The sequence below is a fragment of the Bolinopsis microptera genome, chromosome 10, assembly GCF_026151205.1.
Source record: "Bolinopsis microptera isolate Bmic1 chromosome 10, MBARI_Bmic_1.0, whole genome shotgun sequence".
NCBI lineage: Eukaryota > Metazoa > Ctenophora > Tentaculata > Lobata > Bolinopsidae > Bolinopsis > Bolinopsis microptera.
The window spans coordinates 12382218-12397580 of record NC_087081.1 but is presented as its reverse complement, the minus strand read 5'-3'; the positions used below and the strand labels follow the sequence as shown (position 1 = coordinate 12397580).

The 15363-nt window shown below is 37.0% G+C and overlaps 3 protein-coding genes across 19 annotated transcripts in view; 2 read left to right on the top strand and 1 right to left on the bottom strand.

The window, feature by feature from the left end:
* Positions 1 to 7869, top strand: part of LOC134822103 (succinate dehydrogenase cytochrome b560 subunit, mitochondrial-like) — a 45590-nt gene extending 37721 nt beyond the window's left edge. Inside the window, exons 2-6 of the mRNA XM_063832998.1 lie at positions 3887 to 3945; positions 4207 to 4311; positions 4547 to 4608; positions 7256 to 7416; positions 7520 to 7869. Coding sequence (XP_063689068.1) covers positions 3893 to 3945; positions 4207 to 4311; positions 4547 to 4608; positions 7256 to 7416; positions 7520 to 7627 — 489 coding nt within the window. The 5' untranslated portion in view covers positions 3887 to 3892 and the 3' untranslated portion in view covers positions 7628 to 7869. The remainder of the gene's footprint in view (positions 1 to 3886; positions 3946 to 4206; positions 4312 to 4546; positions 4609 to 7255; positions 7417 to 7519) is intronic.
* On the top strand, positions 985 to 3288 carry LOC134821990 (uncharacterized protein C1orf50 homolog). Its single transcript, XM_063832822.1, has 3 exons — positions 985 to 1056; positions 1182 to 1282; positions 2308 to 3288. The coding sequence occupies exons 1-3, from the start codon at positions 1032 to 1034 to the stop codon at positions 2467 to 2469; spliced, it is 288 nt and encodes a 95-aa protein (XP_063688892.1). The 5' UTR covers positions 985 to 1031; the 3' UTR covers positions 2470 to 3288.
* A 1632-nt stretch (positions 7870 to 9501) lies between the features above and the next one.
* The window catches only part of LOC134822326 (protein Aster-A-like), a 98215-nt gene continuing 92353 nt past the window's right edge, over positions 9502 to 15363 (bottom strand). For 16 of the 17 annotated variants that reach the window (XM_063833320.1, XM_063833321.1, XM_063833324.1 and 13 more), the window contains 7 exons: positions 13206 to 13310; positions 12810 to 13022; positions 12482 to 12674; positions 11011 to 11263; positions 10784 to 10876; positions 10551 to 10652; positions 9502 to 10411 (listed from right to left, as the gene is read on the bottom strand). In XM_063833320.1, coding sequence (XP_063689390.1) covers positions 10276 to 10411; positions 10551 to 10652; positions 10784 to 10876; positions 11011 to 11263; positions 12482 to 12674; positions 12810 to 13022; positions 13206 to 13310 — 1095 coding nt within the window. In that variant the 3' untranslated portion in view covers positions 9502 to 10275. Of the gene's footprint in view, positions 10412 to 10550; positions 10653 to 10783; positions 10877 to 11010; positions 11264 to 12481; positions 12675 to 12809; positions 13023 to 13205; positions 13311 to 13524; positions 14199 to 15363 lie in introns of those variants that run through there. The other variant, XM_063833330.1, reaches the window with a different exon arrangement.

Genomic DNA, 15363 nt, shown 5'->3' with positions numbered 1-15363 from the left:
GTGGCCTCAAACGACTTAGTAAAATTCATCGTAAAAAAGGCAGATTTAAGACTTAAAATGCCTATAACTCAAAAAGTACCAGTTTTTTTGAAATGATTTTTACAGAATCGTAATCAGCTTGAGAAGACGAATCTTTTAGTACCAAATAGGTGCTTTTAGAAGACAAATTGTCTTAAATAATTTTCTAGCTCGAACACAAGGGTGTTGTATAAATTTTGTACAAATTGTACACAATTTTTTACAAATTTTGTGTCTTTAAATATTATAAATGTCGTACTAAAAAATTCGTCTTACCAAGCTGATTACAATCCTGTAAAAACCATTTCAAAAAAACTGATACTTTTTGAGTTATAGGCATTTTAAGCCTTAAATCTGCCTTTTTACGATGAATTTTACTAAGTCGTTTGAGGCCACATTGCATAGCTTAAAACTCAAATCTGAGAGAAATCCTACTCCAAAAAGTTTGACATGATCATCAGCTACACTCACAAGAATTTTTGAAGCGATATCTACTGACCCGGGTGATTGGTGAAATGTACAACTTTAGAAGTGGGAAAAATTTCAATTTTTATTTTTTCGACCTTGTTTGGTCTGTAACTTCGTCATTTATCGTTCAATTATATAATCCTTTCAATGGCTTCTTGTACGGATTGTAAGTAATGTTCAGTAAAAAAATCAGCCAAAAAACTTTTAAAATGGCCGAACTATCGGTATTACAGTGACAGACTTCTCCAAATTTTAAAAATTTTCGAAAAAGATAAATATTTTTTTCTCGATAAGGGAATATTTTTAGAAAATTTTGAAGGTGTGCAATCTTATTCTTTTTGTCTATTTAACCATAATATGAAATAAAATCGATGTTCGGAGCAAAAACGGTTTTGGTGTATCTCCCCTTAAAGTGTGTTAGATTGCAATCAAACAGTGTTATTTATCAATAACTAAGTAACTGAGTAGTGAGTACTCACCCTAATTTGGTTACAGGGAAAGTGTATCATTTGTACCAAAGAGAAGACGGTCAGCCGTACTTAGGAATGTTGTCTCCAGAGGAATGGGGAGGTGGGTTTTAAAATCTTTTTACAAAAATTCAGTTTAATTTCACTACTACAATTTTAGTTATATAGTATTCAATGTAGCGTAGTTTATGGTTATAGCCTTTCCCTTATTTGTTTATTATCCTGCAGGTAATCCGCCCCATGACTTTGTTGGTTCGTACAAGTTAGAGTATGACATGACTTTCACCCCACTGGAAAAAGTTACTAAGCGACAGGAGGAGATTAGCAGGGTGAGAATATTAAAAAAAAGTTAACTAAAACACATTCTTATTGTTAAGTTAACTAAAACACACTCTATTTGTTAACTTAACTAAAACACAGTCTTATTGTTAAGTTAACTAAAACACACTCTATTTGTTAACTTAACTAAAACACAGTCTTATTGTTAAGTTAACTAAAACACACTCTATTTGTTAACTTAACTAAAACACATTCTTATTGTTAAGTTAACTAAAACACACTTTATTTGTTAAGTTAACTAAAACACAGTATTATTATTAAGTTAACTAAAACACGGTATTATTGTTAAGTTAACTAAAACACAGTCTTATTGTAAAGTTAACTAAAACACAGTCTTATTGAAGTGTAACTAATTATAAACATTCACGAATCACACACTCATTACGCAGTCTTATTGCATTGTTATTATGGGTGTTAAAAATATGGACTGTTATAAATATGGTTCTTTGGCCCGAAAAGAACCAAATTTGACCTCCACAATTTTAACTTTCCTTTTGTGAAAAAATCGAAATCGAAAATATTGATCAATTTTTTTTCGCAATAATGACCACATTGCCGCTTTCACACCAAATTTAATGCAACGAAACAGCTGCTGCTGAACTTGTATTATTATTATTATTCATCTGAAGATGCTGATCTCTGAAATTTAAATTGAAACTTAAATTGAAATTTAAATTGAAATTGTTCCTAGTTAACCCCTCAAATGAAAAAAAAAGGGGGAATAATAGACAAATCGGACTTTTTGAACCAGAACTGGCTTCAATTCAGCAAACAATAACGTAATCATACTTCTGGACGTGAATGAAAGAAACGTTAAGCATATTATGACTGATATACCAAAAGGAACACCAAAATTTGACTCGGGGGGTTAGATTATGGGGGTAAAAATATGGAGTAATAAATATGGTTCTTTCGAAAAGGACCAAATTAGACCCCCCCCCCCCCCCCTAATATTACCGACTAATGTAATTTTGTTTCTTATCAAATATTGTGTTATAATTTTGTTTCTTATCAGGTGCACGATCTGTTTGCAGAGAGACACGTGATATCTGATGATCCTCCCAATATAGACATACAACGGCACACAAACCACAACATAGACCCCACCAGATACATTAACAGACCTAGTATCAAGCCTGCTAGCTCGTCTAACGAGAGATGGCCATTGAGGGGCTAGATGGCCTGGTGGATAGATGAATATGTGACCACTATTAGGGCCCGAGTGGTTAAAGCACTTTTTATTCTCGTCTGAAGTTTGCTGCATGATACGGGGTGTTTTTACAGATGTTTTATGTACAGTTGGTTATGTGCTATAGCACATCTCACAGACTCTGCTACTAATTCAGTGACCGAATTTATTTTCTTATATTTATAATTTATTCAAGTTGGTAGTTACAAGTTTGTATTGATTTTAAATTAGTTCAACTATGTTTTGAAATAGTGCTGTTTTATATTGTCGCCTTTGTAACACAGAGTGTGTTGCAGTTGCTTAAGTTAAGTCGTTACAATTTGCTCTAAAATTTGTTTCGTTTGTGGCGTATATAATATAGTATTAATACTGAGATTTAATGATTGTTGCGTTTTAACTAAAGATGAATTTAAATTTATAAACATAAACAATTTTCTGTTATCTGATATATTTTCAGATTAATTCATGCACAGAGCCGCGTATACAAATGTCAGATTAATATTAAAACTTAAAGAGAATATTTGAAATTATATTTCGTGGCATTGCAAAGCATGAGATATAATTTGGGATTACTATATTAAGAAAGAGTTAAATAAGATATATCTTATATTTGACTATTTAGTTATTAAGTATTCCATATTATTTATGTAGAAATACGAACCCTCTTATACTCAATATGGAAATTAAATTACAAGTAGCTTATATTAAGGTATTTAGTGTAACCTATAAAAATAAATGTTGAAATATGGACCCTCTGCAAATGTAACGTTGTTAGTCATAGTTTTAAAACTTTTTACTATACCCTAACATCGTCTCTAATTTGACTTCCGCTAACTATTTAGAAATAATATTGTTCATGAATATTTCTTAGCAACTACCGTTAAGAGATGGATTTATACCAGTATGTAAATGCTATTAAAAATATGATTCCTGTGATATAAGGTTACTTACATTCCTGACCCATACCTTGATTATCTATCCAAAGTTGTAACTAAATTTGGAGCACTGGTAATTCCAGTTTATAAATTCACACTGGCCTAAAAATACCAGTTTATAAATTTACACTGGCCTAAAAATACCAGTTTATAAATTTGTACCGGACTGTGTATTCCAGTTTATAAGTTTACTCTAGGCTGGAAATTCCTGTATGTAAATCTATATATTAGACTGGGAATTCCAGTTTATATACTATATGTTTACACTGGATTTGGAATAGCAAGTTTTAAATCCACACTGGATGTAGGAAGTAATTAGACTGTGTACAGCTGTACAGCCCCAGTGACCACGTACCCTACTGAAGATTAGGGCTGGGGTCACTGGAGCCCAGTTCCCTGTGCGACATCTTAATAATACCTGATCATAAGTTAATAATAGCTGATAAGTTAATAATACTGATATGTTTCCAGCTAATATGAATCTAGCTCGACTGTGTACGACGAGATGTGCTCCATTCTCTGGTGCCAGGTAATAACATTATTAAATAAGTAGACAATCAAATAATTAGATAAATACTGGTTTGTTTGTTTCAGCTAAAAGATTTTAACATGCTATTGCTAATTAATCAAATAAACTGCACTGGAAATTTTTCCGAAGAGTCAAATTTTCATTAACATTATACAAATTGTCATGAAGTTTTATTCCTTGTAGTGAAATCAAGAGCAAGGGTATGTAATTCATGATAGTTTAATTGCACAATTAACGGTCAAATAACAATGATTGTTACAGATTCCTGACTACTACATCAGCGTACAAGGTTAAAGGAACAGAAGAGTTCTTTGCAAAACAGAAAGTTCTAGCAAGACCCATGTCACCTCATCTCACTATTTACAAGTTTGCAAACTTCTAATTAGTTAATTAATAGTTAATGAATTGCATACATTTAATTTCTTTGAACCAAATGTTTTGTTAGGTTCAAGCTGATTGAAAATATTCTTTTTACATTTAATTATTTTATTTATAGTTTTTAAGTTTAAGTAAACAATGTTAATTAAGTTAACGTTTAGTTAAAGTGACTACTGTGTAGTGTGTTTTTAGTTAAAGTTTAGTTAAATTTACATTTGTACAGGCCGCAGCTCACTTCAGTACTTTCAATCTCTCACCGTGCTAGCGGCGTAGGATGGGGTGTCGGTGAGTTTTACCAATTAACTAATCATAACAACTTATAACTTTATAACTTAAATATAAACTCAATGTGTACATGATTTATATTATGCAATGCTCTGCATGCTATATTGTTAAAGTTACATATACAGGGTGGCTCATGATAGTCTACCCATCCTTATCTCTTAAAATTGTTACAGGTCGCTGAGATCTTGCTAATTATTTTAAAAACAAAAAGTGGCATAACTTATGTTCTGATAAATATTTTTTCTTCTAAATTTCACAGAATGTTAATAACAAGTAGATGAACCTTTGTGGCAAGTTTTGTGTGATTGAGAGCTTCACTGAGCTTATTTGACCAATTAAGCCCCTGAGCGAGCTAGCTTGAATTTCTCACCCAGAAGTGTTTACATTGGTTAATAGAAACCACCAAAAAAATCCTGGGTAAAAAAATTAAAAAACCACCGATTTATTTATGTTTTACCAATTCTATTCACCACGATGCATCGCACATTCCATTCTCTACACTGCTGTACAGTGTACATCCTATATTTTAACTGCAGATAAGGACTATCACAGATGATCCTTCCTGCTTGTTTATATCGTTCTGCTCACTTGCCTTAACAAATTTAAAATTATAGCTGGATGATTAGCCTACAATTTTATCGATTTTACAAACGGTGGTTTGAAATAGGTTTACAGCAGGTCAGCCGATTCCCATGAGATGAGTAAATAAACTTGAAAAGAAAACAAACGATAACGTAGATTTCCGGTCGATAATCCATAATCTTATGAATTCTCATGGGAATTTTACGATAGCAGGGATAGATTTCCCCCTTAAAAGTCGCAACAATTTATTAACCATTAACGATTATCTCATCATGCCTCTACTAACTCTCCAGCAACGGATATTTATTGTTTCTGAATCCAAGGATACCCCCTTCGCAGCTCTTATCCAACTGTTCATAGCGAAATTCCCTGGAATCACTCCCCCTACTAGGAAAGCAGTCTACAACCTTAAGAAGAAATTTACAGAACATGGAGTTGTCACCAACCGACAAAAGGATGCATCTGGTCCACCATCTACGGGAGTGACCTTTGAGAACACTGTGGCTGTAGTAGGATCTGTGGCAGACCACCCCAGGCAATCGACCAGAAGACGTTCGGCCAATCTTGGCATACCTAGGACGACTTTGCAACGCATTCTGAGGACTGAACTGAAACTGTACCCTTATCGCTGGACAGTTCACCACACTCTGCAGCTTCAGGATCCACCAGTTAGAGTACGCTTTGCTGACTGGTTGCTTCTGAAAGATTCCACAAACGAGGACTTTATCGGAAACATCTGGTGGACCGACGAAGCCAAGTTCTGCCTCCACGGTTCCGTCAACAGCCACAACGCAATACACTGGGGCAGCCAGAGACCTGACAGCGTGCAGCAGAGACCTACTCAGAACTCTCCAAAGCTGAACGTCTGGTGTGCGATCTCTTCTCACGGAATCATCGGACCATACTTCTTCAAGGATGCAGCTAGTGCCACTGTAACTGTGAACGGAGATCGCTATCTACAGATGTTGCAGAGCTTCTTCATACCAGAACTCTTCAACTTCTGTGCACACCACGACCTGGATCCGTCTCTCATGAGCTTTATGCAGGACGGGGCGAGAGTGCACATCCCCAACCGCATTATTGATTACCTTGGTGACCAGTTTGGGAGCATGACGATCGGAGAGAAACTTGCTCAACACTGGCCAGCCCGCTCTCCTGACCTCACTCCTTGCGACTTCTTCCTGTGGGGATGGTTGAAGGATAAGATCTACGAGAGTCTACCCATCCCCAACCTTGCTGCTTTAGAAGTTGTCATTCGTGACAACTTGCGGAACATTCCCATCACTCACTGCCAGAACTCCTGTTTATCAGTAGCCAAGAGGATGGACGTCCTGAAGAGCCGAGGCGGTGGTCACATTGAGCACCTTCTCTAAACGGTGATTTTAATCGCCAACACAAACGGTGATTTTAATCGCCAACACAAACGGTGATTTTAATCGCCAACACAAACGGTGATTTTAATCGCCAACACGGCGGGCAATGGATGAACCTTCTCGTGGTGCCTGCCGAGAAACGCAATTCAATTGATTTCAGTATCGATAAAATTGTAGGCTAATCATCCAGCTATAATTTTAAATTTGTTAAGGCAAGTGAGCAGAACGATATAAACAAGCAGGAAGGATCATCTGTGATAGTCCTTATCAGTTAAAATATAGGATGTACACTGTACAGCAGTGTAGAGAATGGAATGTGCGATGCATCGTGGTGAATAGAATTGGTAAAACATAAATAAATCGGTGGTTTTTTAATTTTTTTACCCAGGATTTTTTTTGGTGGTTTCTATTAACCAATGTAAACAGTTCTGGGTGAGAAATTAACGCTAGCGCACTCAGGAGCTAATTTTGTCAGACAAGCTCAGACTCACACAAAACTTAGCACGAAGTTGTGTCTAATTATGATTGACATTCTCTAAAAATTTGAAGCAAAAATATTAATCAGAACGTAAGTTATGGCGCTTTTCCATTCTGAAATAAAATAATTAGCAAGATCTCAGCGACCTGTAACAATTTTCAGAAATAAGGATGGGTAGACTATCATGGGCCACCCTGTATAATGTTAATTTCAGTGATATACGGAGCTACGGTACTGACTGTGTTGCCTGGTGGATTTTCTCATTATGTCCACTTACTTGAACAGTATGCTCCCGGAGCAGGGGTTATGGTGCCGCTCAAAGCTCTCCTACTCCTCCCCCTTATGTACCACAGTGTCAACGGTTTCAGACATCTGGTAAGACCCAAAGTTACATTTTCTTAACTTAATTGTAGGAGACTGGTGAATTTCATTTTTTCCGTTTTATAAATTTGAACTAACAAAATATATTTTCAATCAGGCGTGGGATTTGGGCAAAGGCTTTGGGATAGCAGAAGTGTACAAAAGTGGGTGGTCAATGGTGGCTATCTCTGTTGTGTTATCTCTCGTCCTCGCTGTCATTCTATAGACTACTTAAAACGTGGAAACTTCATTGTTATTAAATAAACAAACTCGCTCAACTTATAGAGGGGTATTCTGTACAAAGTTAATGCGCTAGTTTTATGTCGAATTTATTTTAGAGTTCGACTCAATGTGACATCATATAAATGACCGCTTTTTGCAGCGTGCAATTGTCAGAAATGTAAAGATCTAAATCGATTTATCCTTTTTTTTTTCATTTAACGTTTTGTAAGCGTTGGAATGCCTGAATATTTAATTAACTATTTATAGAATCGGTCGAAGACAAGTGTAATTACTACTTTCAATATAAAATCACGAGTAATTTTGACCAGACCAATCTCACAAAAAGTGATAATTTCCAAAATATTGATATGCTCTCAGAAATGACTTCTCCGGATTAACTCTATTACCTTACTCGGGAATATTATAGCGGGTTAATTTATGACTGGGAAAATTAATAACCGGGAAAAATATGGCGGAATTTCCCAAAACCCGCCAAATTATCCCGGTCATGTATTTACCGGTGGCCGACCTTTCAAGTTTTTTTTCAGAGGTCAACAAATTTTCAACCGAAATTTCTGTTTTTGTTGCTTGTTAAAGAAGTTATTTCAATTTACAGTTACTAATATTACTCAGAAATAGAAAAAAAGACACTTCTAGTATTTAAAGGAAAATAAATCTATAGCAATAATAAGTCAAATCTTCATTAAAGCGTATTCTCATTCTCATTATCGCTAATGTCCCCTCCATTATCATTATTGATATCCCCCTGCTGCTGACCGTCAAATTCGAAGTTGTATTGTTGTCTTAACAAGACTTTCATTTTGTCCGCTAATGGGGCTACTGCTCTGAAGGTCAGCCGGAGCTTAATTTCCTGCCCACCGCTTGGTATTGGGGAACGTCTTGGCTTTGCATCTTCAACTGCTCCAGTAATCAATCCACCGTGGACCATGAAATAGTGGCACAGTTTACTCACTTCATGGGCAAGAAAAGTGAGAATCACGGTCCACCCTGAAATCTGATTTCTATAACCAAATTGTGATTTTTATAACGAAATTATGGTAGCAACCGCCAATAAAGTTACAGCCCTCCATCCACTGCTTCAAAAGTCTTCTCTAGCACATATGAGACTTCAGGTAAAATATGATGATCACCACCCCCTTGGAACCCCATAATCTGAGTCGGCGGGTTTTTTTATGACTGGTAAAATGTTTGACCGGGAAAAATATGGCGGAATCTTCCAAAACCCACCACTTTATCCCGGTTATAATAATCCCGAGTAAGGTAGTAATAGATGCGCAAGACAGCTCATTTAAGAAAATGTGGAGTAAATTTGACGCTACTTAAACGTAACGCGCAACGCCACGGCAATGGTGAGAGGATATACAACTTCGCGCGCACGTTAGACCACATACGCGCGTACGTTACGTAATACGTACGCCCGTATATGATTTAACGTATGTGTTATAGTGCGACGTTACATTTCTATCTAAGTTTATCTCAGCTGATTCCAGAAAATTGGCATAATTCCAGTTTATCCGGGAAAATTTTCTTGCTCAAAAAATCTCCTCATGTTTGTCCACTTCCAGCTAATTGAGTAATCGTCTGCCACGAACGGTTGACAGTTGGATCCGCACGAAAATACTTCTTTTCGAATGACCCCCACAACAGGCTTCAATGGCGAATACAATGGTGGCCGAAAAACTATTCCTATCGCGTGATATTCCCATTGAATGGCAGTGGCTTTTAGTTTTACTAGTTCAATCTCAGATCTTTAGATAGAGTATTATCACGGGACGGATTTTTAGCGGAGTCGTTCACACTAAGTTATACATTTTTCCTGGACTGGTATTCGAATTTAGAGATGAGTCAAACAAATCGTTCACTGTACAGGTTTCAAATCAAAGTTATAAAATCACACAACCCTTCCATATCGTACATGATAGTTTCTCTTTTTTGTTAAATCCGTGATTATAATCCATACTTCCCTAAAACTTAGTTTTGTCAAGCTTCAGCATTATGGGCATTGGGCAATGTTGACTCAAATCTCTTATTTATCTATGGGGTATTTACATAGTCGGGGGTAAAATATACAATTGTATTACAAAGTCAATCTCGTACAGTGTCCCTAAATTTGAGCCCTCTCAAATATCTAATTGTTACAAAGTCATTCTCGAACAATCTCCCTCAAATATATTTTATCATTCATCAGCGAATTTCAGCGTCTTGTGACGAATAAAAGCTCAGTTTTGTTCAATAAATAATTTAACAAATGTACAAAAATCAACACAGTTATGAAAGTCAGCTTCCTCAACAAGCAAAAATCTTGATAAATTAATAAACCAATGTAATGATCACACAATTATTAACACAAATTGTCCCGTAAAAGTACTAGGTTGGCTAGTGAATATCATCAACGAACCTTTTTAAGAATTAAAATTGAAATCGAATGAAAGTTGGAGTGTCAATGATGGCACATAAATGACACACTAGCATACTGGTGGTTAGGGTGGGGGAGGCAACACACTTCTTGTCGGATTACAGAACCACAGCCATAACCACGGTAACAGCGATTACTGGTTACCATGGTGATTACTGATCTAGTTCTCAACAATTAGAAGTGTCTCGTGTGCAGCAGGACTAAAATCTCCGTTTTTACAAATCTGTTTTGTCTGAAGTATCCCAGTTACTGCCAGTGGTGTCATGGTAACCAGAACTGCCCATGTAAATGGAGGACTTTTGTAACTTTTCGAGAGAACCGTGCACTTCAGATACTAGCTTGGAAATCCACCTGAAGAGTGTAGATGGTTATTAAACATGTTAAATATCGAGAATTAACCACTTCACCATATTATAACCTTATGATTGAATTAGCTTAAATTAACTATTTACTATAAAGCTATAATTATCTGTTTATCTCACTTAATTACCTGAGGACGTCTTGCCAGCGTTGTATTTCTTTTTTGTGGAGATCTTGTTGTTGAGATAGTATCCTGATCCACTCTGACTTGCCCTCCTCGCTTTGCGGTAAACTGTAATTAATTCATATTTAGTATCTAATTAGTTATTATTTATTAATTAGTTCATAATAAGTTCATGGTTAGTTTTAAAAAGGTTCATAATAAGTCTTAAATCTGTTCATAATTAATTGATATAAACAAACCTGCTGAGTATATCAAACTGGTTGTTACAGCTGCTGGTGATAGAAGATAGTCTGTAGACTAGTACCAGGTTCAACACCATTAACACTGCCATCCTGAGGAGAAATAAAGTTAGGAGAAAGAAACCACAGTTCTAGATAACCAACCATCAATGAGTTCAAAAATAATCGTTCAATAACAATATTTATGAATACAGAGCACTTAAGACTGGGATTTGTAATGAACTAACATGAGAAGCACGAAGGCAATGTAGTTGTCAGTAACGAAAGAGACAGCGGTTGTGGCGCGAGACTGGTTGTCAGGGAGCGCGGCGTGAGACCGTGCACGTGGGAGTCTGGTAGATGCGGCGGAGGTGTGAGCTCCTCCGGAAACTGCTGACTTCCTTATCTTGATACCCGGTCCTGCGCTCTCTTCCTGAAGACACATACACAGATCTTCACAGTACTCCTTTATTCCTTCTTTACTGTTCTTCTCTATTATAGCTGAAATAAGGGCGTGTTAATGTGGTTATATACACTATACAGACTTCAATGTAAATATATTATGTATTGTACGAAACATGATGATTTGACGGTGAGAATTATTGTGACTTATAAAAATATATTGTTATTAGCCTGCTATAATCCTGTTATTTGTTAACCTACTGTTATTACTAGCAAATAACCAGCAATCTGTATTATAATAACACCGCCTGCTATGATTAACAGCCTGAAACCGGATACTAGGCACTAGGGGGAGGGGGGGGGGGTACTAGCATGTTGCTTTTTGTTGTTGATGCTTACTCTCGTATATGTGGCCCTTGAAGTAATTGTCAGAGTGAGGTCTCCTTCTAACTGTCACGTGACCTTTCTTGGCTCGTTTAAACTGCTTGTCACGTGCCATTTTATCACGCCGAAATTCAGCTTTCTCAGCTCTAGTAAGCTCAGTTTTAGGAACTGTTGTGTTAAGCTCAGTTTTCGTAGGTCTTGTGGTCATTTCACTGTGAGTTACTGTAGAGTGTGTTGTGGCAAACAAACTTTTTTCACAGAAAACTAACTACTACGTTTTCACTGCATTGTTTTAGCAACAAGAGACAAGAGGGGAAGACGGCAATAAAGACTGTAAAACCAGTATAACATTGATCTAGTTTCTTTAGAAACAGATTATCATGTATAATAAGCACAGGCACTATATCAAGGGTTGATAAAATCACCAGCAATCTGTTAAGATAAGGTAACTTAAAACCAGATGAGTCGAGAGAGGACTAATCAGTTGGAAAACGAAACCAAGTTGGCAAGTTTAGGAGGAAATGCAAGCAGACAAATAAACACGAACACACCCACAACGAGAGTGACAAACCCAACACAAGCTGCCCAGTGAGAAGTGCGAACTGATGGTCAGATTGATACGATCTGGTGAGTGAGGTGATGTGAAGTTAACCTGAACGGAGTGTTTAACTTAGAAGAATATTATATTTGAGAGATGGTGTGATTGTGAGTTGTTTAGAAGTGATACTTTCAGATAAGAGACAAGTTGGGGCGTGTCCTGGTCACCTTATCTACTGGTCATACAGTTGGCAGCTTTATTTGTTATTCACCTAACTTTATTACTATCCTTGTTAAATATATCCTTGCTATCTGGTTTAACGTACCTTGTGAAATATAATATAATTAGATCTAATTTCATGTACCTTATAAACAATATCCTTGTGTTTGACTTACATTTGACCATGCCCCAGACTCCCTTCTTGTACTGCACATCACTGGTGAGTCTGAGTTTACAAGTGTTGTCTCTACCGCGCGTCAGACAGTAGCGTTTCACTATGTTGAACTTGTCTCCGTACGGGACGTTGGGATTGGTTACTTCGCAGTTTATAACATAACATTTAGCAGCTACACTGGTTGTAGTCAGCACCTGGGATAGAGGGAGCTGGTTAACATCACAATCACAACTAGCTTTTTAAATGTCACATTTAACATGGTTCGCTCCTGCATTTAAAATGTTAAATCACAAAATAAACTGGTTCATTAATTTTCACCCACAAGTCACCTGTTTTTCAATGACCTCAGCCCATTTAGGACCCAAGTTAGCGTTGAGTGGTACACGGTAAGTTAGTGTCCGCTCGCTAGCCCCCTCTTCAGAGTCGTGCCAGGAGGTAGCTTCGTAGTCCTCGGCTTTTAATAGGGTTCTCATCTTGGACTGTACTACAGATTCGTCATTGAATAGAGATTTATACAGCTTCTCTATACTGAGATCAAACTCCTGAGTTTAGGAAGGATGGTTAGGAAGGATATCTAACAATTTTCTTAGTATAAAATACTTGGAAGAGGGGATATTTAATCAAAAACTCGAAGGAGGGCATAGTATGAAATACATGGGGGAGGAAATGATATGGAGTTATAGATGGGGCGGGGTATAATGTTAGGTACTTGGAGGGGAGGTTACCTGGTTAAGATGTTCGTTGTCATAGTGAGACACACAAGCGCACGTGTCATCCTCTTCATTAAACGATATAGCTTCCGTAGCGCGTGGTCCATGATCAGAGGGCACCTGCAGATGAGATAAAGGTCAGAATTATCCTGGTATTCTGAATTCATTGAAATTCATATCAGTTAAACGTTCTACTCCTGTAAGACATTGAATATTCTCTAAACAGAATTTCAATTTCACCTGTTGGGATGACAGACACACACACACACACACATACAGACACACATACACACATACATACAGACACACAGACAGGTCCAAGAAACTCCCTTACCCCACGGAGGTGCTCTCTATTTTGTTGATGTTGAGCTAGCATGACACTACTAAGGAACACTTCCTGTTCTAGGAAGGCAGAGAATGACTCTTGTCTCATAGGAAGATTACCAAGATCTCTCTTAGAGAAGGGAGGCGACTTCTTAAACTCCCTTCCGTTTATTGGCTCGATATACAGCGGTCCACTAATTACTGGTTTCTTCTTCTTCTTCCTCAGATCATGAGGTAACTTGACAGAACCACCCCTCAGCTCTCTGTTCAACACTTTCTCTATCTTGAGGGAGCCAGTTCTCTGTCTCAGGTCGCTGTTCACTAACTTCTCACCAGCTGTTTTGGGTCTCACGCCTAAAGATGTTGATCTTGGGAAAGTAGAGGTGTCACTATGGTAACTGAAAGCGTCACCATGGTGATTAGAGCTGTTACCGGAGAAACTGGAGGAAGAAGTGATTTCAGCTGAAGATCGCCGCGAGGGGACAGTCTGTTTTATAACCTCGCTCACAGGGCGCCTTTTGATGACGTCATGTCGTCTCTTAGTGACGTCATCACGATTTTTGGTGACGGCATCTTCTATGGAGACACCATTTGAGCGACGAGAGGCATCAGAAGATGTCCGAGATTTCTCCGTTTTGTTTAACGACACCATAAATCTGATGAATACAAACTATAACACCGACTGTTGCAATTTTAGGTTTTATTAAATCTAAAAACATACTAAACAAACTATACGCTAGATAAATCTACACTTTATTAAAATCTGATGCAGTTCAGATATCAACTATCAATTTAGGCACCTATTTGAAGAAATTCAGCCGAAACAGAAAAGAAGTAAAAAACATTTAAATGGAGCCTACGTGTCACGTGAAGGTGAAACGAATGAAGGAAATAAGAAGAAAATCAATATCATGCCATTTTGAAGACATGCTGGAATTTAAGGTATCTGATTCCGCTGCAGAAGGTAGATTAGCACCAGGCCGATATATTGAATTCCTCTGCAGATTAGAATACCAATAAGTTGGCAACACGCCACCTGGTATATCATTCTAATAGTAATATCACGTTCTATACTCCTTACACCATTCCCCTTACACTCCCAGCACCCACCACCCACCACCCAAATTAGTATGAGAAATATGAAGTTATTCTTAACAACACAGATACGTTTTTAACTATGAACTTGAATTTTTTTAAATATAGAACAACAACAAAATATAATGTATATAAAAGATTAACAGTCATAAAGAAATAAACAAGATCAGAAATACCACCCGGCACGACTGATGAGTTACATAAAACAGTGAAAAGTAAAAAGTAGAAATGAGAAACAGCAAGAACTCTGGAGAAGGAATTACATCATTGGTGACGAGTAAATTGTATCAGAGTTACTACGCAACAATAGTTAAATCATAGTGTTGTAAGTGACGTGTTGTACGCGACGTGTTGTACGTGATGTAAATTGTAAACACATATTTTATTAAGAACCTAGGAGGTGTGATGTCCCAAATTTAACATTCTTGGTAATATAAAATATTGTATTCAAGAAAACAAAAATTTGAATATGAATATCAAAGGTATCCCTGCATAAATATGCAAGGTGATCTAAAACCATCTGTAGGTGATAAGAAGTAGCAGTATTACAGTAAGATGATATAAGAGTAGGCTGGAATTAAAACAGAGATTAGCACGTGACGAGAGATTAGCTCGTGTTCTTGCACGTGACGAGGGAATCGTGTTCAATCAGATAAGAACCCTGACACGTGGTAATACAATCCCTCCCCACAACCAGTCCTCATAACCTCACAACAGAAGAACATGAGAAATATAAACTGAACTAGATCCAAAC

What these genes read in the sequence shown, in the direction of transcription:
- LOC134821990 (XM_063832822.1), top strand. Translation starts at nt 1,032, where the DNA reads ATGTTGTCTCCAGAGGAATGGGGAG. An exon ending in GTCTCCAGAGGAATGGGGAG is followed by an intron (nt 1,057 to 1,181) that starts GTGGGTTTTAAA and finishes ATTATCCTGCAG; the next exon opens with GTAATCCGCCCCATGACTTT. An exon ending in GACAGGAGGAGATTAGCAGG is followed by an intron (nt 1,283 to 2,307) that starts GTGAGAATATTA and finishes GTTTCTTATCAG; the next exon opens with GTGCACGATCTGTTTGCAGA.